The sequence below is a fragment of the Chanodichthys erythropterus genome, chromosome 12, assembly GCF_024489055.1.
Source record: "Chanodichthys erythropterus isolate Z2021 chromosome 12, ASM2448905v1, whole genome shotgun sequence".
Classification (NCBI taxonomy): Eukaryota; Metazoa; Chordata; class Actinopteri; order Cypriniformes; family Xenocyprididae; genus Chanodichthys; species Chanodichthys erythropterus.
In genome coordinates, this window is record NC_090232.1 from 27,137,760 (window position 1) to 27,163,347 (window position 25,588).

The 25,588-nt window shown below is 42.2% G+C and overlaps 1 protein-coding gene across 6 annotated transcripts in view; it reads right to left on the minus strand.

Annotated features, from left to right (window-relative positions):
- The window catches only part of rims1b (regulating synaptic membrane exocytosis 1b), a 106,839-nt gene that overhangs the window by 11,941 nt on the left and 69,310 nt on the right, over window positions 1-25,588 (minus strand). For 2 of the 6 annotated variants that reach the window (XM_067402376.1, XM_067402379.1), the window contains exons 14-23: window positions 23,938-24,091; window positions 20,705-20,818; window positions 20,129-20,191; window positions 17,886-18,005; window positions 17,485-17,574; window positions 15,942-16,025; window positions 15,620-15,733; window positions 13,794-13,900; window positions 5,697-5,812; window positions 5,202-5,362 (exon numbers count right to left, since the gene is read on the minus strand). In XM_067402376.1, coding sequence (XP_067258477.1) covers window positions 5,202-5,362; window positions 5,697-5,812; window positions 13,794-13,900; window positions 15,620-15,733; window positions 15,942-16,025; window positions 17,485-17,574; window positions 17,886-18,005; window positions 20,129-20,191; window positions 20,705-20,818; window positions 23,938-24,091 — 1,123 coding nt within the window. Of the gene's footprint in view, window positions 1-794; window positions 948-5,201; window positions 5,363-5,696; window positions 5,813-13,484; window positions 13,524-13,793; window positions 13,901-15,619; window positions 15,734-15,941; window positions 16,026-17,484; window positions 17,575-17,885; window positions 18,006-20,128; window positions 20,192-20,704; window positions 20,819-23,937; window positions 24,092-25,588 lie in introns of those variants that run through there. The other 4 variants (XM_067402381.1, XM_067402377.1, XM_067402378.1 and 1 more) reach the window with 4 other exon arrangements.

The following is a 25,588-nucleotide window of genomic DNA, read 5'->3' on the forward strand; positions in this document are numbered from 1 at the left end:
GTGTGGCTTTAAACTGATATATAACTAAAAATAAAATAAAAACTGAATATATATAAATGGTTAGTGAAGCCCAAAATGTGTCAGAGACAGCAATAAATAGAAAAGACAGAAAGTTCAATTAAGGCATTTAATTATAGGATATGTACATGCTCTACTTTTTGAAGAGAAGGAATGCTCTTTATCCCCTTTTCATTTTTTTCATCGTCATTGCCTTCTTTCTATGTAAATTAGTCTTATTATAGAAAAAGTAAGTGTTATTAATGTTGCACTATTACCACATATGATATGCAGGTGGTAAATGGAATTTCATTTGAGAGGGTTTTTCTTCTTTCTTTCTTTTTTTTTTTTTACATTTTCTACTGATCATGGCAGCAGTAATTCATCAAATGAGGATCAAAAGCTTGTGAAGAACGCTATAACTGGGCATATGTCCAGTCGGGCAGATAGTCAGGCATACTTTTTGCATTTTAAAGAGCTGACTACAGTGTCTGGATCACTGGGATCATAAAGTCCCAGTGAAGTATGACATATTGGGGTAGTCAGCCAGTCTGCTACATGAGGAAGTTTATATTTCAATTTTCTGGGCACTGTTACTTGATTTGCATAGTTCCCTATAGCAAATCAGATGGTAAAACAATGCAGAATGTGCATACAAATAAACAGCACTATCAGCATAAATAAGATTGCTGAATACTAAATGTTGTTTTTGTTGTTTCTGATATTAGGTTATAATAAGGTTTTATCCGGTGGTGGCTGAGGTGAAGACATGGGCAGGGGGAGCTGGTCCAAGTTACCTCATATCTCCAGCCACCGTATGGCGTCTGCGTTTAAGCTCCTCAGAGAAACGTCTCTTTCCCAGACTCCTCCTGTTGTCTGTCCCATTCACCCCCCATGAAATCCTTCTCTCCTTCTTCTCTTCTCCTTTACAACTCTCCAACGACTTTGACCTTTGACCCCCAATGCAATATGCATGCATGCAATAAAGCACAAGCCGTGATAGCAAGAAAGGTAAATCATGCAGGAAATAAAATTGTTTAAAAAGTTACAAGCCATGCACAAGACAAACAGCTAAAAGCATGCAAATGTCAAACACAATTAATAACAAAAAAGAAATATCACAACCTGAGGACACATATAATTTTTTTGACCTGAATTGAGTAATAATTCTGCAATTTTACTAGAGAAAAATATTATGATTTGTTGGAGAGATGAATAAGCATTGTAAGAAACAATAATATAATTTAATGTGACCGAATAGAATATGATTTTTCAGAGTATGTAAAAAGAGAGCTAAAGAGAGACAAAGAGTAAAATGTAGAAAAACTATTTTAACTATTTTGCACTATTTTTTCTCATCTCCTATACAAACATTAAGTATGTGTGTATTCTGACCTAAGTCTTTTTCTTTGCCTGAATAGACAGCTGGGATACAGGTTCACCAACCCATTTGTGTGTGCAGGCAGCGCAGGTACATAATGAGCAGCAGGTGCAATGCAATCCTTTGGTTTTCGCTGAGGAGCAGAACAGGTGACTCGGTGTGCAGCGGGTACAGCGGCTGTGGCGATGGGACGTAAGTCTCTGTTCCCTCCTTCAGGAAACGAGGGTTACCTTTGTAACCAAGTCGTTCCCATTCAGTCTGACATGTTCGCACATCGGACAGACCGACGAATAGGAATCCCTACCACAGAGCCACTGCCCCCTTCCAATGCCCTGTGCAAGTCTCCTGCTCCCTCTTGCCTAATAGGACAATGGGACGACAAGTCTGCAGAGAGTGACCATCACTGCTGTTCTGTGATAATTCACACAGTGAGACTATTGGATAACACTGGAAAAGCGTGCCCACACCACTGGGACGGGAATTCTGCGAAAGCCACATTCTTCCCAGAAGGAATTATGTGGAGATGTATACATGGACTAACCACAAAGGGCTGTACTACATATGGAAATACTGGGGTGACTCCATCCTGATAAGAGGTGGGTTCTCACAAAGGGAAAGACACAGGCTTCATTTAGAAGCAACCATAGAAATTACACATATAGGATCCCCGCAGGGTCACACATATGGTACCCAGCCTGAATCCGGTTCTCAAGGATGCAACAGGGTATAGGCCTGGTTTCAGATGCTCTGTCACTTCTGGCTGCCGAGGGTGGTGGAGGACTCAACAGGGTCTGCCTAGGGACTCTCTGGAGCAATAAGGGGCCACTCCATGTCTCTGATCGGTTGAAGTTTGAGTTCTGTCTATGTACAGTCGCAGAGCGTGGACTGGACAGAGCAAAGCCAGGGCTGGGTCTGCCTCCTCCAGGGGCAGTGCTTGTAGGCTCACTACCTGTTCCTTGAAGTGGTAGGAACCTTGGGCACATAACCGGGCCAGGGTCTCAGTACCACATGGCCGTCACCCGGCCCAAACTTTAGGCACGATTTGTTGACCGAAAATGGCTGCAGGTCCTATATCCTCTTGATAGAGGCCAATGCGATCAGCAGCATTCTGTCTTCATAGACAGAATCTTTAAATCTGCTGACTGCAAGGGCTCAAATGGAGCATTCTGAAGTGCTCAATGCACCAGAACAAGGTCCTAAGAAGTTATGGAGTGAGATCGAGGAGGATTTAACCATCTTGCCCCCCTAAGGAACCTGACAACCAGGTCATGCTTCCTAACAGACTTGCCATCTATGTGGTCGTGATATGCAGATATTGCTGTAGCATGAACTTTGAGGATGGAGGGAGACCGTCTTCGCTCCAACTCCTGCTGCAGGAAGGAAAGCACGGCCCTGATGGAACATCTTCAGTTTCCAGAGGTCTGGACACGGGTGCAAAAGGGTGCCCTGTCTCTGAGAAAGAAGGTCCTTCCTCAGAGGAATGCGGCAGGGAGGGGCTGTCGCGAGGAGCATGAGTTCTGGGCGCCAGGTCCAGTTGGGCCAATAGGGCGCAACTTACAAGTCTTGCTCCTCAATCTCCCCGACTTTGCACAGGGTCTGTGCAAGTGGGCTCACTGGGGGAAATGTATATTTGCGTAAACCACAGGGCCAGCTGTGCACCAATGCATCTTGTACTGATATGCCCGACTCTCAAACGCAAAGCGCAGGAACAGCCTGTGTTGAGGGAGAATCAAGAAATGAAAGTACGCATCCTTCAGGTTGATCGCTGCAAACCAATCTCTGGGATGGTGCACTCGAAAATGCACTTCTTTTGAATGGTAGCTTATGAAGGCTTGGATTCAAAACTCACAGGTCCAAGATCGGTTGTAACTCACCCCTTTTCTTGGGTACAATTAAGTAGGGGCTGTAGTACCCTACTCTCATATCAGCTGGAGGGGCCGGCTCTATCGTGTCCTTCACCAGTAAGACTGCAATCTCCACATGCAAGACATGGGCATCGAACCCTTTCACTGATTGAAGTGACCTGACTTTGTCAGAATCCCTCATGTTGACCAGATACAGCCAGAGATGGCATTCCTGGACCACCATCGTGGACATCACATGACCCACTGACCAAACTGTGAACTTCGTCACCTGAAGTGCGAGGTCTGTTGCGTTAAAAAGTTTCTGGAGAACTTGCGGATTGTGACCACTCTTGTGTAGGTCCTTCAGTGCCTTGGCCTGATGGACCTGCAACAATGCCATAGCGTGAAGGGCAGAGGCGGCGTCCCCACAGGCCTGGTAAGCCTTGTCGGTAAGGTCGGATGAGTGCTTGCAGGCCTGGGAAGGGAGACACAGCTTCCCCCGCCAGGTGGAGTTAGGGCACAGTTGCATAGCAACAGCCCGCTCCACAGGAGGGATGCGTGTATAACCCTTCACCGCCCTGCCATCAAGGGTGCTGAAGGAGGAGGAGCCACTGGAACGGTTTTGGGCAGTAAAATGTGCTGTCCACGAACCCGTGAGCTCCTCATGCACCTCTGGGAAGAAAGGAACTGGGGTGGGTGGCTGAGAACTAGCACGCGCCACCTCGAGATACCGATCATCCAACCTCGAGGGCTCGGGACATGGTGGAAAGTTCTACAAGAGCCCGACCCTTTTGGCGGCCCAGCAAAGCATAGCCATCATCTCCGGATCTGACCTGGGCAACACTACTGTTCCCGAAGGAGGGAACGCAGCAGAAAAATCATCTCCAGAGAAGTCAGGCTCACCCTCTGATGCAGTGATCAACATCCGATCATCGGGGGGAGCCCCAAAGGATACGGCTGGTACACACCTTTTAGATTGTCCAGCACGCTTCCTCGGCAGCTGTTCTGGCTGCGGAGTGCAGGATGGATGAGGGCTCAAAGGTGGTTGGTTCCCTGAAGGGAGTGCGCTCACCATAATCCTCAGATCACCAGTACCACTTCCCTAAGCAACCCTCTGTGGAGGATTGGATCATGGCTGTGGCTCTGGGACTCCGCCCCTTTTTTAGGAACTGGAGTCTCAACCGCAACTCCGAGATGGTCCTCTTCCCGCAATGGATACATAACTCATCCACGAACGCCGTCTCAGTGTGCTTGATGCTCAGACACGTGAGACAGCGATCGTGACCATCCCTCGGGCACCAGGTAATGACCGCATCCAGAAACACACAAGTAGAATGTCATCTTTAAAAAGATGAAAGCTCTACTTGTGTAAGCTCTTTCTGGGACTTGCTCTGTCTAAGTGCTGAAGCACACAGGGGGGAAAGGTTGCAGCATTGGCTTGTTTTAGTTTCACTGAAAGTGGATTGGCCTCTCTGGCGAGATTCCTATTCATCGGTCTGTCTGATGTGTATGACTGAATGGGAACTATATTTTCATCAGGATAGGTAAGATTTTTGTAATGTTTTTGAAAGAAGTCTTTTACGGTCACTAAGGCTGCATTTATTTTATTTACATTTAAGATAGCTGTTTTCTACTGCAATATATTTTAAAATGTAATTTATTCCTGTAATGGCAAAGCTGAATTTTATATATTTTAATGTGTTTTGCTGCAAACGCATTTTACACATGCTAAATTCTAGTCATTAGAAGACACATTTTTTTGAGGGTTTATATGTCTGATTTGTGTAGATTGTGATGCTTATATTAATGATGGTCACACTTTCACTCTTACACTTTGACTAAAACCATGTATTCTATTTAATTTTCTAATAATAACAGCCACTGCAAATTAACTCCAATATTTGCCATTTTTATGCATTACTTGCACAGTGTTAAATATGGACCCTGTGTATTTTTTCTGTGCATGTTTATAGGCTAACCTCATTCTCCCATGCGGCCTCTCAGACTGAATGGACATGTAGCTGGTGGCGCTCAGCCGTGAGGCACTGCTGGCATGGGAGATAGCTGAAACATCGCTCATGTCGCTGTCCGATGACCTCGCAGACATGTTATCACAACTCCTCCTCTGGTCCTTATACATCTAAACCATGAAAAACAAAAATAAATATTTTAATCCATTCTTAAAAACAATAAAACTTACAATAAGGAATGTGGGTGAATAATGAAATTTTGTGAAGGTTTATTTAAAGGGGTAGTTCACCCAAAAATGAAAATTCTGACTACTATAGTGTTTACTACCATAACATTCTTCCAAATATCTTGTTTTGTGTAAAGCAGAACACAATTTTTTACAGGTTTGGAACAACTTAAGTGTGATGACAGAATTTTCATTTTTGGGTGAACTATCTCTTTAATCATCAACCAGCACTGCCAGACAAATAAGTCGGAGACCTGAAAGCCAGTTTAAGACTCACATCTCTCCTGTTCTTGAGCTCTGCCTCTGGGTCATGACCAAAGCTGGAAGAAGAGCCTGGCCGATAGGAGGGCACTCTCATCTGCAACTGACGAGCCCGCTCCTCCACTGCTAGTGCTACAACGAGAGAGAGAGAGAGAGAGGGTACAAAGTGATCTCGTTTAAAGTAGCAGAAAAAGAGTGTTAATTAAAAAATAAATAAGAACATTTGGTCAATAGTTTGTGAACAAATAGTTTTTTTGTTTTGTTTTTTGAGGAAACTACACTTTTGTTGGAAATGCACATACATATTCACTGCTTGAAATGCAAGCTTAAGGCAAGACACTACAGTCAAAACCCTTGTGTTTTCATGCATTAGTCAATTTTGAGATTTTGTGCTATTTTGCTTCCATAATAGGTCTTCTTTCAGACTAGTGGGGAAAAAAAACACACGTAATGAAAGCATTTATTTTATTATACTTTATATATTTGCTATTTATCTTTTTTTTTCTCAAAAAAATTTAATAAATAAATAAATAAATAATAATTCTCATACAGTGAGCCAGAAATGTTACATACAACAAAAGTTCCAGTTTTATTCCTTTTTATATGCTGAAAGTTCCCTTTCAAACTCTGTAATGGAGATGCACTATGGGAACACATGGGAACATGTGTCTGAAGCACGTTACATGATTGGCTACCGCAATAGTGAAGTCACAGGTGTGCCTGCAGGGTATATTAGGGAGCCTAGTCATCAGCTTCTTTGCCTTTAGGAAGATGTTTATTTGTCTTTGCGTATGAAGATTCTCTGTGTGTCTGTGGTTAGGAGAAAGAAAACACCATGTCTAGTGCATTTTGGACATGTGTCACGCCATGTCAAAGATATATAACAGATGACTCTTATGATTTGTTATATGTCTTGGAGCGAAGCACACTCAGTCAGCCCTCGAGGGGGCTGGTTGACCACTTCACAGTGGAAAAATCTCCATTCCGGCCTGATTCTTTTCAAGGGAGATGGAAGCAAGGAGTTTGTGCACCGCAGTTTGGGTCCCACAGCTGCCAAGGCTTTGATCATGGGGGTCACAGGTTGAGCTAGCTGAGTAACTTGAGACAGGTCTATCCTCTTCTCAAACATCACACATTAGCTCTCCAGCTCTCTGAATGATTCCTTGTGGGTCATAAGCACGACAGTGAGCCTTCCCTCCCTCCCCAATTTGTATAATGAAGTGGTGAGACTGTGGAACGAACCATTCTCAGGGCTGTGTTCACGCCCCTCAAGCAAACAGTTTCACTAATGTGAAATGGCTTGCTGAACACAGTTCTACTAGGATGCCCCAGACTAAAGATTTGCTTACGAGCTATCTCGTCCCAGGGCAGCGTCTTTGTGGACGGCTCCAGCCCTGCCATCAAATCCTTGCCAAATGGCATATGCCAAAAGGCATATGTGGCTGTGGGCCAGGAATATGGAGCTTTGCAAAATGTCAATGCCTGCAAGCCTACCAAGCCTACCAAGCAAACCTACTAAAGGATCTCGACCTGGGTAAGGAAGTATCTCAGGACACATATGCACCACATCCCCTGCCACAGTTGAGGTCCTACATTCCCCTGTTGCTAACCCTAGCAAGAGACAGGATGAGGCAGCAACCTTACAAGAAGCCTAAAAGGAAGATCTAAAAGAAGTCATTTCAGCTAAGAGGCAAAGAAAACCAAACCTTTAGGGTCCTTTTTTGGCTTCTCAAGGGTTGGTCCTCATGCGACCTTTATTAAACACAATTTCTGGAGAAGTAGAAGCATAAGCTCTCTCCAGCACTGAGCTTAGGGGATTGAGGAATAATATCTATCATCACTGTTCACTTCTTGGATGACAATCAGACTATTGCAGTAGCACTGGCTCAGGTATCATCCTTCCCTGAGCCTGGGAAGCACAGTTGCCTTTATATGAAACATATGAAACTGCACCACTTTTTCAGTTGATTGCCTCTGGTTTACAGCGATGAATATGTATTTCCCTTGTAATGACACTCTCTATCAAAGTTGGCGTGTTCACATGTGGAAGTGAGCAGCCGAGCACACACTTTGGCAAGGTGAGTGGAGAATCGTTGGAGTCCAGAGGAGAAGATGCTGGAGACACAGGAGATTAGGGAGATGAAGGAGACACAGAGGATCAGGAGAGACAATGAAGGAATAACGTATAAACAATCCATAGGTAAGTGTAGCAGGTAAGTGCATCCTTCTCAAAACGAGACCAGACAAAGTGCCATAGAGATGTATGTCCTTAAATGCTGCTTGCGTGTTGAGGTGATGATGATCAGGTGAGGGAGATTGCTGAGCGTGAGCAACAGGAGGGGTGATGAGAAATGGAGTTCAGGGAAGGTGAGAGAGATGGTGACCGTGACAGTACCCCCCCTTCCCGGTAGGCGTGTCCTTGCGCCGTTGATAGAACGGCCAGGGAGGGAGGGAGGGTGGGCGTCCTGGAGTGTTAACAGGAGGGTGAGGGTGGTGGAGGTAGGTAAGAAGCCTCCAGGACAGAAACGGCAATTCAGATGACCCGGGCGGAGCCGGGCACTCAGGCAACCAGGGCGGAGCTGGCCGTTCAGGGCACCATGGCGGATCAGGCAGTTTAGGGCGCCATGGCGTTGTGTCCTCCGTGGCCTTGGCCCAGACCCCAGGCTCGGCCACTATGGGCATGGGTATATAGCCTCCCCCAAAAAATTATGGGTATCAGGAACTGGAGTGGACTCTGGAGCAGACTCAGGGACACGAGCAGACTCTGGAGCAGACTCAGGGACTGGAGCGGACTCTGGAGCAGACTCAGGGACTGGAGCGGACTCTGGAGCAGACTCAGGGACTGGAGCGGACTCTGGAGCAGACTCAGGGACTGGAGCGGACTCTGGAGCAGACTCAGGGACTGGAGCGGACTCTGGAGCAGACTCAGGGACTGGAGCGGACTCTGGAGCAGACTCAGGGACTGGAGCGGACTCTGGAGCAGACTCAGGGACTGGAGCCACCACTGGACACTGGTCAGGGGCTGTAGCCACCACTGGACACTGGTCAGGGGCTGGAGCCACCACTGGACACTGGTCAGGGGCTGGAGCCACCACTGGACACTGGTCAGGGGCTGGAGCCACCACTGGACACTGGTCAGGGGCTGGAGCCACCACTGGACACTGGTCAGGGGCTGGAGCCACCACTGGACACTGGTCAGGGGCTGGAGCCACCACTGGACACTGGTCAGGGGCTGGAGCCACCACTGGACACTGGTCAGGGGCTGGAGCCACCACGGGACTCTGGTCAGGGGCTGGAGCAGCCATGACTGGACTCTGGTCAGGGGCTGGAGCAGCCATGACTGGACTCTGGTCAGGGGCTGGAGCAGCCATGACTGGACTCTGGTCAGGGGCTGGAGCAGCCATGACTGGACTCTGGTCAGGGGCTGGAACCATGACTGGACTCTGGTCAGGGGCTGAAGCCATCACTGGACTCTGGTCAGGGGCTGGAGCAGACACTGGAGCAGATTCAAGTCTGGAGAAGACTTTGGAGTGGACCAAGGGGCTAGAGCCATCTCTGGGCCACAAGCCCTCATATTCCACTAAAATGCCTAAAGGCACAAGTGTGGTGGGCATAACAGCAGGGGGTTCAGGAGTGGTGGCGGCCATCTTGACTAAGGGCTCAGGCATGGTGGTGGCCACCTTGACCGAGGGCTCAAGCGTGGTGGTGGCCATCTAGACCGAGGGCTCAGGCATGATGGCAGCCATTTGACTGAGGGCTCAGGCATAGTGGCGGCCATCTTGGAACGAGACTCTGGAATGGCGGCCATCTTGGGATGAGACTATGGAATGGCGGCAATCTTGGGAGGAGACTGGAATGGTGGCCATCTTGGGACAAGATTCAGGAATGGCGGAAAACATGACAGGAAGAAGTTCTGGAATGGCATCTTCATAAATCTCACCAACGGTGAAGGATGAACCAGCAAGCCATAGTAGATGATCAAGATATTGTGCCAAGGTACCTGGGGTTGTGGATGCCGGTGCATGGAGGAAGAGCTGGTCATCATCCAAACCACTCCAGAAGACTGTCTTAAGTGTACCGTCATTCCAAGGTACCCAGTAAGCAAGCTGGAAGAACTCCTTGACATAGAACTCGAATGAATATGAGAGTTTTATTGAATGAGGTAGGTAAACAAACAAACAGGTAGGTGAGTATGGGAGTCAAAGTAGGAATGCAATAATGAATGATAATACTAACAGTTCTTTTTGTTTTGCAGGTGGTTGGAGGAGATCATAGAAGTGAGCAGCCGAGCACACACTTTGGTGGGGTGAGTGGAGAATCGTTTGAGTCCGGAGAAGACAACGCTGGATACACAGGAGATTAGGGAGACGAAGGAGACACAGAGGACCAGGAGAGACGATGGAGGAATAACGTATAAGCAATCCAGAGGTAAGTGTAGCAGGTAAGTGCATCCTTCTCAAAATGAGACCAGAGAAAGTGCTAGGGTGAAGTGTGTGCTTAAATGCTGCTGTGCTGATGAGGTGATGGAGATCAGGTGCAGGTGATTGCTGACCGTGAGCAGGTGAGCAGAAGGAGGGATGATGAGAAATGGAGTTCAGGCAAGGTGAGAGATATGGTGACTGTGACACGCGTATGAAGCTGAAAGTAAGTCGCAGACGCTCAATACACAATTATCTTCATTAAAAGTAATGAGAGTAATGATCTTTCCAGTGCTGTTGCCGTGCTCTCTCCTTTAGCCACTCCATTAAATCTGCATATAGTGCGGGAATTGAAGATCGGATTTATATCCGTTTTGTAGAGACACATTTGTGCGGCCAAGTGTAGATGGAATCGTTTTGATAAATCAGATAGCTATATGATCAGTAAAAATGCATGAAGTGACCAGGTGTAAACAGGCCCAATACGGTTCTTGATAAATCACATTCATATTGGAAATGGTATTTTTTAGCATTTTAACACTTCCCTCCTAGTTGGAGGCTGCATCCATCTGTTTCAGTAGAGCAAGGATAATGAGCTTTCAGCTTACGCATTTCACTTCTTCATTTGTCGCCCCTCCAATCTATACCTGGAGGTGATATTGTGGACATAGTGGGGGGCTATGTTAATACACTTCCTAATGGTTCCTGAGGAGTATTGGGACAGAGCATAAAAAAAAAAAATCCTTGCTACGAGCACTTTACTGACATAACTGTGACTTCACACAGCACTTACATACTGTTTTTCTCATGTTGATTTGATTGATTCTACTTCTCTCATTTGTAAGTCGCTTTGGAGAAAAGCGTCTGCTAAATGACTAAATGTAAATTATGATTTATGGCTTATTAATGTAGAAAAATCTTTAGTTGGGTCAGCCCTAGAAAGCACCCGGCCAATGAAAAACATGAGCCACATGCTACACAGCACAAGACAACAAGAAAGCATTTGGCCAATATAAACACGAACTGTGTGCTACACAGAACACAACAACACATGCGGACAGAAGAGCATATGGCCTGAGCGAACTTGAAACAGCATGCTAACACAATGAGAATGAGCGAATGCTCATCCTGTGCACTTACAACAAACACATTGAGTAGGTATACCTGAACTCTGACACAGAACCAAAACCAAACTAGACTGAAGTGCCATGATCCATCATATATCACAACACAAGACAGTGAGAGGATCAAATTACAGAGACAAGAAGGGCAGGGAGGGAGGGAGAGAGAGAAGAAGGGAGCAGGGGGCCAAGCCCAAAAAAATCATAGTGTCAGGAACCCTGGCCAATGTCCAGGAAGGGACAGGAGGTTAAGCCAGGGAGGATCAGGAGGGTCTGTAAGTCCTGGCAGAGGGCTTGGGTGCAGCTGGAGTGACAGACCAGGTGGGCTCTGGTGGGTCTGGAGTCCTGGTAGAGGGCCAGGGTGGAGACGGAGGGACGGACCAGCAAGGCTCTGGTGTGTCTGGAGTCTTGGCTGAGGGCCAGGGCAATGCAAGGAGATTGGGCAGGGCCAACTAGGCAGGCAGATAGGGAAAATGGGCAGCTCAGGAGAGTCTGGAACCAAGGCACCCAACAGGGAGGAGCCACAGACACACATAACAGTGGCAATGTACAAGGAGAGGGCCACCTCTTTGACCGTAACAGGACAGACAGGGAAAGTGGGTGGGCTGCTCAGGGATGGCCTCCTTGGCCATGACAGGGAGCTCAAGGACCCCTGGAATAGGTTCCTCCAGATCCACCGGACTTGGGACCTCCAGGACCACCAGAATTTGGTCCACCAGAGTCGGGTCCTCCAAGACCACTGGATTATAGACCAATGAACTCGGGTCCTCCAGGACCACCAGAGTTGGGTACTCCAGGACCTCTGGACTTGGAGGAGCAACAGGAGCCCTCCTTCTTCTGGGCTTGCAAGGAGAAGAATACACAGGGGGAGCTGCAGCATCTACGGGCGCCTCTGAGGAAGCTGCAGCATCTGTGGCCTCTTCTGGGGGAGCTGCAGCATGGTTAGAGATGGACTTGTTTCTCCTCCTCCTTCAGCGGGAGGTGGGTGGACAACTGGAGGTTTCACACTCTGAAGGAGGAAGGGTGTGCACCATATGAGAGGGCACCTCTTGCTGCAGTGCTGGCTTCCTCCCACTGTGGGTGAGGAGCTCCACAAACCCCTCAAGGGCATTCTCCTCAGGTCAGTCCCCCATTGAAAGAGGGAACTCAATGCTATGACCTAAATCATGCATAGGTATAGGGGGCTGCAGGCAGTGGAGGCTGTTAGATGAAGCAAGCCCTTTTTTCCACTGAGTCCTCATGTTGGGCAAATCGAAACAAACAAACAAAAACTACCACATGGGGGAAAATATGATTGGCTGGTCAAGGCATGGCAAGGCAGGGTGGGACAGGACAAGGCAGGAAACCAGAGGAAGCAGGTAAACAAGGTCCATATACGACAACGATCTGCCACAGGACTGCACACACAAGGAGAATAGGGAGAGCAAACAAAGCAGGTAACGAGGTAGGACAGGTGGTGCAAATGAACCAATAATCAGATAACAAGAAGGGTGGAGTTAGAAAAGGAGAGCACATGGCACATAGAAACAAATATGAGAAGCCACAACAAACAAGACAAAAAACAAGAGCACATGGCCAGTGAACACAATCACAAGCCATGTGCTCAAACCAAACATGACATAATCACGCAGTCAATGAGAACTCTTACAGACTGTGTGTCCACACAAAACATGCATGCTACACAGCACAAGACAGAACAGGACAACATGAACGCATGTGGCCGTTATAAACACAGGAACATGAATGCCCGAACACTGACACAGAACCGAAACCAAACTAAGTGCCGAGATCTGAACACCACACTCCACACACAAAACAGCTTATGTGGACAGGAGCAAACTCAGAACAGCACGCTCATGATGATGAGATAGTAGGAGTGTCAAACAAGAATAAACCAGACCAAAGTGACAGAACCCTAACAGATATCTATTACTTATGTTACTCTATTCACCTGGTGGTGTCTTGCCTTAAGGTGGTATCTGCATTTTGGTACAGTGGTAGCTGATTTCTAACGGGTCCAAGCAGGTCATTAAATGGTTCAAGCTGGTAAATCATCTTGGACCAGGAACAAACCAGCCAAAGATGGTCGGTCTGTTTTTGTAACAAATTGGCTGGTTGGCCAGCAATTAGCCTAATTGGAAGAACTACAATGTTCAAAATATTGAACAGGGAATATACAGCTGAGTAAAAACTAATATTGTTTAGTACTTGTAGACAAGCAACTGATTAATTTTAGGGCAAAATGCAGAGAATGGAATGAGATACCTGAGTTAGGTTTCTCCTCAGGTTTACTGTTGACATGTTCTTCGTGAAGATGGGGTTGAAGGAATGAGAAATGGCATGAGAAGAGACAGAAAGGAGTAAGGTAGAAAGATCAACATGTGTGATCTTGTTTTGCACATGAAAAAAGGCTATGGACAGAAGTGTCATGAAATTATCTGCCATTTATAAAGGCAATTGGTACTGGAAGAGATTCATGGGTTTGGGTTGTGATTTGGAATGGTAATAGCATTTCAGATGACCTATGTCTAACTTTGTAAGTATATAGAAGGAGAGAGAGAGTGAATTGCTTACCTTGCTCTATACTGCTGCTCTTTGCAGGGAGTTGTGGCAGTTGCCTGCCTCTGCGCCCTAATGACGTGGTCCCTGCTGGGGAATAATGTCCACCGCGTGGAAGTTCTCTGGAAAGAGAGATTTTTGTCAAAAATACAGGAGAAAAACTTGAAGATGAACAAAAATGTTATAATATGATTTAAAGATGTTTCATTGTAATACACGATGTAGTTACAGAACAATATAACATTTGAAGGAGAAATTATAAATTTTTTGTTGTTTTTGTTAAAGGTGCACTAATAACTGTCCATTTTTGTGTCTAAATGTTTGCTTTAAATGCTGGAATACACTACACAACTTTTAAAATCTGAAGATTTTATTTTATTTTTTAAACAACTTTAAAAATTACCTTAAAAATGGTTACAGTGAAAACATCGGCGTCATACACTAAACGACTGAAGATCACACACTAGCAGACTTTCAAACACAATAAACTCACACAGAAAAATGTGCCTCGAGATGGGAGGAAAAACTATATTTTGCATTCGAAAAGGTTCTCAGAGGAACACAAAACATTTGCAAGGGAACACAAAAACATTGACAAATAAGTTTTCCTCCCATCTCATATTTTTTTCCTTCAGTTATGCCCCTTAAGGGGGTCTGTATATTTACAGCCTTAACTTAAAACAATGTCCACTCACATGAGATTAATGCTGGGTACACGCTATAAGATTTTTGAAAACTTATAAGATTTTCAAAATGTGAGACCACAAACATGAGGACAAAAAAAATCCTAGATTTAACCGTTTTGCTCCTATAGTGTGTGGTGTGCCGTGATGTGATCACACACCACACGCAAACAGATTTTCAACCAGAGTCCTGACTGTGAACACGGGAAATCTCACAAAATCTCTCAAGACTTCAGAATAAACACGACGTACAATAGGCAGGAAGAAATTGCGTTGATAGTGTTTGGAATTATTTTGGTATGTTTTACTGGACACGTTGTATAAACACTTGTGCTGTTGCCACAGATTAACAAGTTGATCCTCCATCTCTGCTGTCCAAATCCATTTAACTTTGTACTGTGCCATGACTGCATTTGTTATGCTTCTATCTTCTGTCAGCTCACATTGTTTCGTTTCACGTGATAATCTCCAAGCATGCACGCGTTTGTCCTCAGGGTTCCCCCTACACATCAGGATTTATGATCGTAAATAATCAACATGTTGAATATTTACGATTCGTAATCGGGGTGCCTCCAACGTTCTTCCAAGCAGATTCAGTCACTCTTAACACACCTCACACCACAGGAAAATCTGATAAGATAATCTGTAGTACCATCAAGATAATCGGGACATTACCTACAATTGTCGGAAGGGGAGAAATCAGCCCAAAATCAGCCCGATTATCTTGTGGTGTGTACCCAGCATAAAGCTCATGCAAAAGCAGTTTTATTCTAAAAAAAGTGGGATTGTGGTCATCAAGCTAAGAATGCATGACCAGTGCTTACATTATCTCCATAATCCCTCACATTATTAGACAGTTTTATTGTGGAAAATGTAATTGTGTGTGATAAATACATCTGTGAAAAGAGTATTTCTATATTGACCGACTGTTTTTGCTGGTAGGTGTTTCTATCAAGTTCAAGAAGACTGTTGTAATGGCCAGCAAAACAAAATAAATAATGACCTAGTGAAACTTTGAGATTTAAATGTTATCAGTTAAACAAATTAAAATTCATGCTGATAACATTTTTAAGAAATAGACTTTGTACGACATCACAATAACCAGAAGTGCACAAACTAAAGCAGAAAATCAAGTTCTGAGGGGCTCCCAGCATGCACCTGTCAGCTCGTGGAGAGTTAGGGCAGGAACCCCCTAAGCTTGTTTGGCCAAAGGGCTTGAGGGGAGGCTCTCTCCTCCTCCTGCTGCCCCTCAGGATAGAGGTGGGCTGAAGTCTAAACACAGCCACAGCAGAGAAGGCCAAGGACAAACAAAACAAAACAAAACAAAACAAACAAACAAACAAAGTTAAATTATATAATGAGATAATCAGACAAGCAAAAAAAAAAAAAGGAAAAAACTGAAAGGGTAAACACACACAAAAATAAATAAATAAAAAATAGGTGATAAAAATATACTTAAAGGTTTATTATGAGATCTTACCTGTCACCATCAATGGTTTTCTTGTTAGCTATCTGACAGCTTGGCCTATCCAAATTGCCAGAATGCCTTTGAGATGGAAAATGACTGATCCAGAAAACAAACAGTGTGGAAAAAACAAAAACAAAAGGAGGAATGTAACAGCTAAATGGAAAGATATTATGGAGTTCAAGGCCAGGATGGTGGATCTCTGATTTAACCAAAACAGTTAAAGGCTGAGATTGCAGAATGCTGAAGAACACTTCCATTTAAAAGTTTGGTGTCAGTAAGATTTTTTTAATCGTTAATCTGTTATCCTCACCAAATTGCATATATTTAATCAGAATTAAGGTAAAACAGTAATATTGTGAAATATTATTATATATTTTTTTATTTCAATACATTAAAAAAAATGTGATTGCAAAGCTGAATATTCTACATTATTACTAAATTATCATTCTGATGTCAAAGGAATTATCAAATGATTTGCTGCTCAACAAATATTACTCATATTATTATTCTCATTCTTCGGTTTGCTGTGGGGGTAGGGTTCATGTCATTTTACCAGCAATGTAACTTGACTTTTTCTTTATTAACTTTGGCTTCACATTTTTAGTGCAGTCAGCATACCTGAGTAAAAAAAAATGAAATAAATACTTCCAATGTAGAATAGTCAGAGTAAAACATTTATCTCTTTAGTGCAGTCAGCTTAACGGAGTAAACTCAAATTAAATAAATAACTCCAAAACTAGTCAAAAATAAATGTAGTAATGTATTGCGCCGTGATCGTCATGAAAAACTGAGTTGCATAGATCCACCCGCCCGAAATTAAAGCACTGAATTTAGCATTGCTTCAGGTCCTCGACTAGTTTGGCTATTACTTCGCTGTAAATGTGAGGCAGCACATTCTGACTGAAATACGGTCGGCTCGTAATCGGTATCTGGGCTCCGACACACTTAGCAAACCTTGGAACTTGGAAAACCAAAATGTTCCCACACAAGAGACTTATATCTGTCCGGGGGATCTGCAATCTCAGGCGGAGCAGCCATCCTGCGCGTGACGCTCACTCCCAAGTCACGTGACATGACATGCACTTGGAAAACATTAACTTTGGAATATAATATTTAGAACAGCATTTAAAAAGCTCTTATTAGTCGTTACTAATATAATTTAATCAAATGTATGCAAAGAAAATTGATTAAATTAATAGATTAGTTAGTTAGAGTTAAGTGACATAACCTCAACAATGGGGAGCAGGAGGCGTGAGAGTACCGCGGTACACCACGAGAGTTCCGCGATTCGTATCGTGGGTGGTGTATCGCGATCTTTCGGTTCGGTTTGTGATATCGTTACACCCATAATATATATATATATACATTTTTTATATTTATTTATTTATTTATTTTGTATCAATGTAAAACAGTAAGTGCCTTTATTATCACTTACTGGCCCCAAGCTTTTGAAATGTTTTTGAAAAATTACACAGATATATGCCATGGCACAGTTTGGTTGTGGAGTAAGAATAGTATACTTGTAGGCACTGGATTCCCCTTTGCTTTCACATACCTTTCTCGTTCAGGTGAGTGGAAGTTTGACTCTGGTCTTAAACAAGTTGTGCTGGCACTTCTTACTCTGTCTAATGAAGGCTGAAGATCACTGAAAGAAAGAAAGAAAGAAAGAAAGAAAGAAAGAAAGAAAGAAAGAAAGAAAGAAAGAAAGAAAGAAAGAAAGAAAGAAAGAAAGAAAGACAGAAAGAAAGAAAGAAAGAATAATTAGTATCATAGAGATTACTATTATTACTATTATGATAGTTGCTTGCTGCTATTATTTCTCAGGAATACATGTAAATACTGAAATATTTTCCAGCACCACACAAAAGATTTTAATTGCTCACTACTGCTCCTCACTACCTATTGATTGTACAGTGATCTTGTTTGGATTTAGTCATCTAATCACTGTCCCCTTACCCAGAGCTGACCTCATCTGTGAACCTGAGAACACGCTGTGGAATGGCACTAAGAGGGATAACTCCATCCCTCTCTGTTCGCCGTGACGGTTTGTTCTTTAAGCATGCAGGGAGGGTAGAGCTTAGCACGGGAAGAAATAAAGAAATAAACAAAAGCATGCATAACAGCCACAAAAAGAAAGTAAGAATAAACTAAAACTGAAGTAAAAGAAGATAGGCGCTTAGCTTTTTATATGTGAAAATCACAAGAAGGGAAATTACTGATGCTCTCAGTTTCAGATACACAATATGGACAAAAGCATTGGGACACATCTTAATTGCTGAATTCAGGATTTTCAGACCCATTGCCACAGGTGCATAACATTATGCAGTCTGCATTTACAAACATTTGTGGAAAACTGGGTTGTTCTGAAGAGCTTAAGCTTTGTTCACTTCAGAATTCACTTGAAGAATTCAAGCATTGTACTGTGATAGGTTGCCACATTTGCAGTCAGTTTGTGAAATTTCATCCCTGCCAGATCTGTAAGTGGTCAGCTGTAAGTGGGAGGCTATTATTCAAAAGTGTAAGCATTTAGGAACATCAGCCATGAAGTGGAAGACCACGTAAAGTCACAGAATGGGGTTAGCGAGTGCTGAGCCACATGGTATGTAAAAGTCGGCAATGCTCTGCTGATCCCTTAGCTGAAGAGTTTCAAACTTCCACGGACATTAATATCAGCACAAAAGAAATGTGTGGCGGGAGCTTCATGGAATAGGTTCCCATGGCCGAGCAGCTGTATGTAAGCCTCACATCAACAAGTACAATGCCAAGCATTGAATGTAGTGGTGAAGGAGAATGTTACCTGTCTCACTGCCAACTGTAGAGTTTGGTGGAAGAGGGATAATTTTATGGGCCTATTTTCAGGGGTTGGCCCCTTACTTCTAGTGAAGGGAAATCATAATTCTTCAGCATACCAAGACATTTTGGACAATGCTATGCTTCCAACATTGTGGCAGTAATTTTGGATGAGTTTGTTGTGGAAGAACTTAACTGGCCTGCACAGAGCCCTGACCTCAACCTCATCGAACACCTTTGGGATGAACTGGAAGGGAGATTGCGAGCTCGGTACTCTCGTCCAACATCAGTACTATAGATGAAAATGGTGGTGGGGGGCAACTCCATATTAAAATCTTTGTATTTAGAAATTGATGTCATTACAGTCCCTGTTGGTGTAATGGTCAGGTGTCGCAAAACTTTTGTCTATATAGTGTATGACCTAGAGCCTATCGTTGTGATTGGGGTTGCCAACTTCAGTGTACAATGTTATATTTATATTTGGGTCATGATATGAAAATATTGCAATTCATGAAATATTGTGATTATTTGTCTTCTGTGTATTTAAAATTGTGGTTTACTGCATCTTCTGCTCACTTGATTCTCATTAATCTTCATTGGTCTTTGGTGCTTTACCTAAATATATAGCCAGCTTGTTCTGATTTTGAATTCAGGTTGAAAAGTAATAACTTAATATGTGTTTCTTAACCAAAAAGATTGCCCTGAATGGTAGTTCAGTTTTTCTAAAAAAAAAAAAAAAATCAGCAAAGAAAATTAATATTATGCATAGTCACTTTTAAAGCAAAACATTGTTAACTACATTACAGAGATACAACACAATGAAAGGGAGGGGGAACAATGTCTGCATTGACTAAAACAGCACACAAATCACAGTAAGCATAGGTAAAATTTTAGCATTACTCAAAGGGTCTGGAAGTCTTCACTAACAGAATGGTAATTTGCTCAAGCACAACATTGATACTCAGTTAGTTTCAACCAGCTTACCTGTAAATATCTTTATGTATACCATTCACTAACAATGGCATCTTTGGGGGAAGTGTGTTACAGTGCCTAGCTAATTTCCTTATTACATTAGCACAAACAAGCAGGCATTAAAAAGAGCAAAGAAAAAAAGAAAGTAAATGAAAATTATTACTCAAGCAAACACAAAAACATGGCAGGCATAGAAAATAAATGAAAAGTTATTACAGATTTCAAACAAAGATCCTTGAATCAGGCAGAAAATAAATATGTATTGCACTAAATCCTCATTTGCTTGATTATATGTCTTTGCCAAATAATTTGTATGCTCTAAATTTGTCAAGAAATAAGTATCAAAAGGAACATAGAAATGCAAGGGATTCTGGGATACAGGTAACTCAGGGTGGCAGCTTACAGTGAGGGTTTGATTCACAGCTCTGGATTTTTACCTGTTTGTATGCAGGCACTCAGCACTCCCACCTCGGATTGATCTGTGCATCTCCAGGACCTCGCTGAGGTTGCCATGGTGATGGTGAAACATTGACAATTTGACAACCAAACATAAAGAAAAGTAAGAGGATGGTGAAGAAAAAAGAAAAAAGAAAAAAAAATGTGTAGAAAATAATAGACATGTATTTAGCAATATTTTTACTATTATTAATGGGAATTAACTAAAAACTATGGCTGTTAGTCATATTAGTAGTATTAGTATTTAGTAAAGTAATAGCATAAAAAATGTTGTTCACAATATGAAAATCAAGTCAAACTCCGTTTCTAAAACATTCACAGTTCTTGATGCTATACTTATCAATAATAGTAAAATATCTAGGTGTGAATAAAATTATACAGTTCAATAGAGCTAAAGCTTACAATTAATAAAACGGCACAAATCAATGTAGAGTGCTACAATGTTTTCCACAAACACACACACACACACACACACACACACATACACACACACACACACACACACACACACATTTTTATATATGCATTTGGAGCATTAAGCACTAAAATAGCGATACCTGTCTTCTGAATATTCATAGTCAGAATCTCCAGAGCGATGTTCCTGGTGGGAGTCATGGTAACGAGAGGGAGAATAGGAATGATGACGGTTTTTGTGGATCTCGTCCAAACTCCTGATGAGAGGATGAAGGGTGATGAGTCGTACAGCACACATAAATCATCCTCTAGACGGCAAGACACTTCACACAGCTATATCACCTCCAGCATAATATTCTTACGATTTAACACTTATGAAAGCAAGTAGCCTATGTCCTCTGCATGAAAATGCGTGCATGAATAGGCTCGAATGTGTGTCTGTACACATGTGAAACATATGACCAATGTACAAATGTTTTCATTATTGCAACATTTGTTTCCAACCATGTTATTTAATTTAATTACTAATTATAATATATAATAATAGATCAATAATAAAGGTATGTTCAGTGTTAATTGTTGTTATGAGTGGTCAAGTCACCTTTATTTATACAGCGCTTTATAAAATACAGATTGTTTCAAAGCAGCTTTACAGTGATAAACAGGAACATAACGATTCAATGATGCAAAAAAATATTCATTTCTGCTGTAAAGCAGCTCTAAAAAGACAATAGTAAACAGCCGTTATTCAGTTGAAATCAGTTCAGTGTTCTTTCATTTCGGTTCAATAACTATGTAAAGTTCATCAATTATGAAATGAGTTCAATTCAGCTATAAAGCAGCTCTGCAGAAAACAGTGATTTCATCATTCAGGGGTGCGTTTCCCATACAACGACATAACTCGATGCTCCACTAACATAGTATGACGCATAGGGATGGGCATATCATTATGAAGTATCGATATATATATCGATACTATATATATCGATACTGTCGATATCGATACTGACGTTGAGTATCAAAAGTATTGATACTCAAATAAAAATATTGATACTAAGGTGTGTTTTTTTTTTTTTTACCAGTGATTTTGTTTAATTAACAATAAATTTAATGCGTACAATATGCATTGAATTGGACAAATAACCTACGTTAGCGAATAATTGTGTAGTACAACTATTTTCCTGCTCATCTGAACAAATGCTGCATGTCAGAACCAATCAATGACAGAGAGCGTTCACTACATTCAAAAAGAGCTGCATACGTTTAGTATCATAAGATTTATGATACTAAATTGATGCTTTTGGGAAACACAGCCCTGAACAATGCTTAACAGAAGTCAGAACAACATAATGTGTTTGAGTTATTTCACAACAAACAAAATGAAATAGTAGCCTACATAGTTTTTGCAATTACATTTATTTAAATTGAATGTTAAAAGTTCGTATTGATGTTCTGTAACTGCAATGTTAGAATACAAAGTTTGCATTTTATGGGTGCAACTGGCACTGTCCCTTGACCATTACTGCAGTGACCATAGTTCAGCTAGGCCTACAGTATTTATAGATTTCCATGGTTACCACTATAAGTAAACATTTTAACCATGTGTAAACAAAAATATAATCTAATAAGTTGCAATTCAGGCATATTGAATGTTAAAATACCTTTCAAATATAATGTTAAGTGGGTATCATTACCCATTTTACTTAGTAATTTAATCATTTAAGGACTTAAATTATTAATAATTTAATAACTTGTTCAGATTAGAGGTATTGTATCGGTAACGATATCTCGATACTGGCCTTGAAAGTATTGGTATCGTATTGAAAACAAAATAATTGGTATCGCCCATCCCTAACGGCGCATCGTTGAACAAATCAACTAACTAGTCACGACTGTTTCCCGAAATCATTGTCGCAAATCTGTCGTTCAACCACGTTGCTGAATGACATCATGCAGATGGTGGAGTAATAACTTATTTAAATGAATCCGTTTTAGATTTTTTTGCTATAAATTATGGAGATGGCATCTGAGGAGTAATTCTCATTTTCCTAAGTTATTTTGCTTTATTTCCAGATTCAATCATATGCTCGTTCTTATGTACCAGAGCATGTACGCACATGCGCACTCTTCAAAAACGATGCTTAAAATCTTTTGACAAAATAAAATATGTAAATTACATTTGTATATATTCAAAATAAAAGATATATATTGTACTTAATGTCAGCTTGCTTATTTTGCTCAAGATAATGATTTATTGGGCCCTATTTTAACGATCTAAACGCAAAGTGTAAAGCGCACGGCGCAGGTGCACTCAGGGCGTGTCCAAATCCACTTTTGCTATTTTAACGACGGAGAAACGGTCCGTGCGCCGGGGCACATTTTTGAAATGGGTTGTCCTTATTCTCTTAATGAGTAATGGGCGTAACGTTCAATAAACCAATCAGAGTGTCATCTCCCATTCCCTTTAAGAGCGAGATGCACTCACGCCATGGCGGATTGCTATTTACATGGCGGAATTTGTCGGCGGAAAAGCTGAACGCTTTTCTAGTGAAGAAACCGATCTGCTCGTGCGAAAAGTTAAAGCGGGCTTGCAAATAGCTCCGCGCGATGAGTCAGTTAATATTATGTGTGTGTATTGGCACAATTGTTCAATTAATTATCCAGTTTCGTTCATCATTATAAGTAGTAATAGGCTGAATTGAAAACAGGTAGCCTAATTCTAATGCACGCATTGACTATTCATCATTACATTTTTATATTTATGTAGCCTACACAATAATATTCTTTTACACTGTAATCCTTTTGTTTTTAATATTTGGCATGTTTGTGTGATGCGCATCCCTGTGTGTAATAAGCAAAGTCAATGCGCACTGTGGACGCGCCCAGAGGCGCAGTTTCTACCAACGCGCTCTAACAAAAAAATATTGCGCCACTGACTTTAGACCAGGTTTGAGTTGGTCTATGGTGAAGTCTATTTTCAGCTCCTTAAAATAGCAATGCGCCGGCAGTGTGCCTGAACACACCTCTTTTTTAGACCAGCACGCCCATGGGCGCACTAACTGGCGCAAATGCATTTACTAATTTAAGGACGTGGCGCTGAATGGGAAAACGCGAACGGCGCCGGACGCAAACTAGCAAACACACTTGCGCTGCGCCTTGCGCCGCATTGCGCCGGGTGTATTATAGGGCCCATTAAGTCCACGTGTCATAAAAACAAGAAACTATGCTTCTAACCACAGCTCGAGAGCTGTCGTTTCAACCACACAAGTTTGCGGTTCAGTTTGCGAATGTTCGTTTGAAGTGTCCCCAGTAAGTGGTCAGTTAGGTTGAATTTGTTAAACATGTAAATATGTGGTGTCCAATTGATGTGGCTCACCTCTGCATAGGGACATGTGCAGGTCGTGACCGGGCTCTACATTGGTCCTCTCTGTGCGGGGATACTGACCGCGAGCGATGCTGTATGGCCGCCTGTCTCTCAGGTACAGTCAGCGTACTTGACCTCTCTCTGTCTCTGGAGTTCCTCTCTGCTGCTTTAATAGATATACATTTTGTGTCATGGACTTATTCCAGTCAAAACAATACAGAAACCGTTTGCAGGGACATCAGGGAGTGATAATAACACACCACATTCACATTTCTAAAACTACTACAACAATTCATGCCAAAGGATTGTGCTGAGGTTCCAGCACAACCGCTACTGCTCTACACATGCTAGAAAGAAAACAAGCAAAAAAACAAAACAAACCAACAACTTAAAAGGTTAATCTGATTTATGTGTTTTTTTTCTTTCACAATCAATTGGTTTTACGTATTACTTTAATGTTATTCGAAGACAGAGTTAAAGGTGATAGAGAGGATTTTTTCGTCGACTGAGAATCCAAAGACTGTTACTGAGTTTTTGAAATTAGCGCATGCGTAAGAACAACCCCCCTCCTTCACAGCTTATTTCAAAGGAACGCCTCCCAAAACTCGTGCACGAGTATTGGAACACGAGTGTTTAACCCCGGCATTCGCTGTATCGTGTTTTTTGGATTCATTATGTCGGACTCACTGCAGGTAACTCATAATCTGCAGTTGTTACACCTGTCTCCTGACAAAAACATTGCATGCGGCGCCTGTGGAGTGTGGAAAGTTACTGGAGCGCGCAGCCGCGCTCGTCTCTCACAAGGAACGTCATGGCAGTGATTGGCAAGCCAGAGGGCCAATCGTTTATGCGATGATCGCGTAAATGATTGGCTGATGTTTTTAAGGCCCTACCTCATGCACAGATGATGTATATTAATATTATTCCTTTCAGTGCACCTAATAAATAGTCTTTTATCAGTTAGTAAAGACAGTTTCAAGTAATATTGCAAAAATGTATAAAACAAAACATCCTCTTTAACACCTTTAACTATATGTGGTGCATGTTTTTTTTTTTTTTTTTTTTTTTTTGTGTTCTCATGAATATTTTTACTATAACCATGTCCTTTAACATTTATCCCATGTCTCCATAAACATTTGCTTCACTCTCTCTCTGTCTTTTTTTTCTTTTCTTTTTTCTCTCGAGATAGCAGTTAAAATCCAATTAATCAGTAAAAAACAAATTAGAGATACACAAAAGCTTCATGCACAACAGTAAGCAAATAACACCCCAAAAGTACTTGCAATCAGTATCAATGTTATAAATTAATTTCCCAGAATTCAGCTGTAAACAACTAAAGATAATGCTACAGTACAACTGATAAAGGATTTGCTGGTCACAACCACAGAGATTAAGAGCTTTAATTAGGCTAACCCAATCCATCAAATCATGATGTGAAACAAAGCATTAACTAGACCTAAAAAGCGTATGTATCATTTCTGTATAATTTTCACTGAAACACATATAGATTTCTCTGCTACAGTTCACTTATGAAAATATCTGTGAAGCGAATGTATTATAGTACAATTTAACATTTAGAACTGGAGAGGCAGACTGAGTTGTTGTCAGGAATTGATGCTCTTTGTAAGAGAAATCTGACTTACATTTATAACTTGCAGTTACA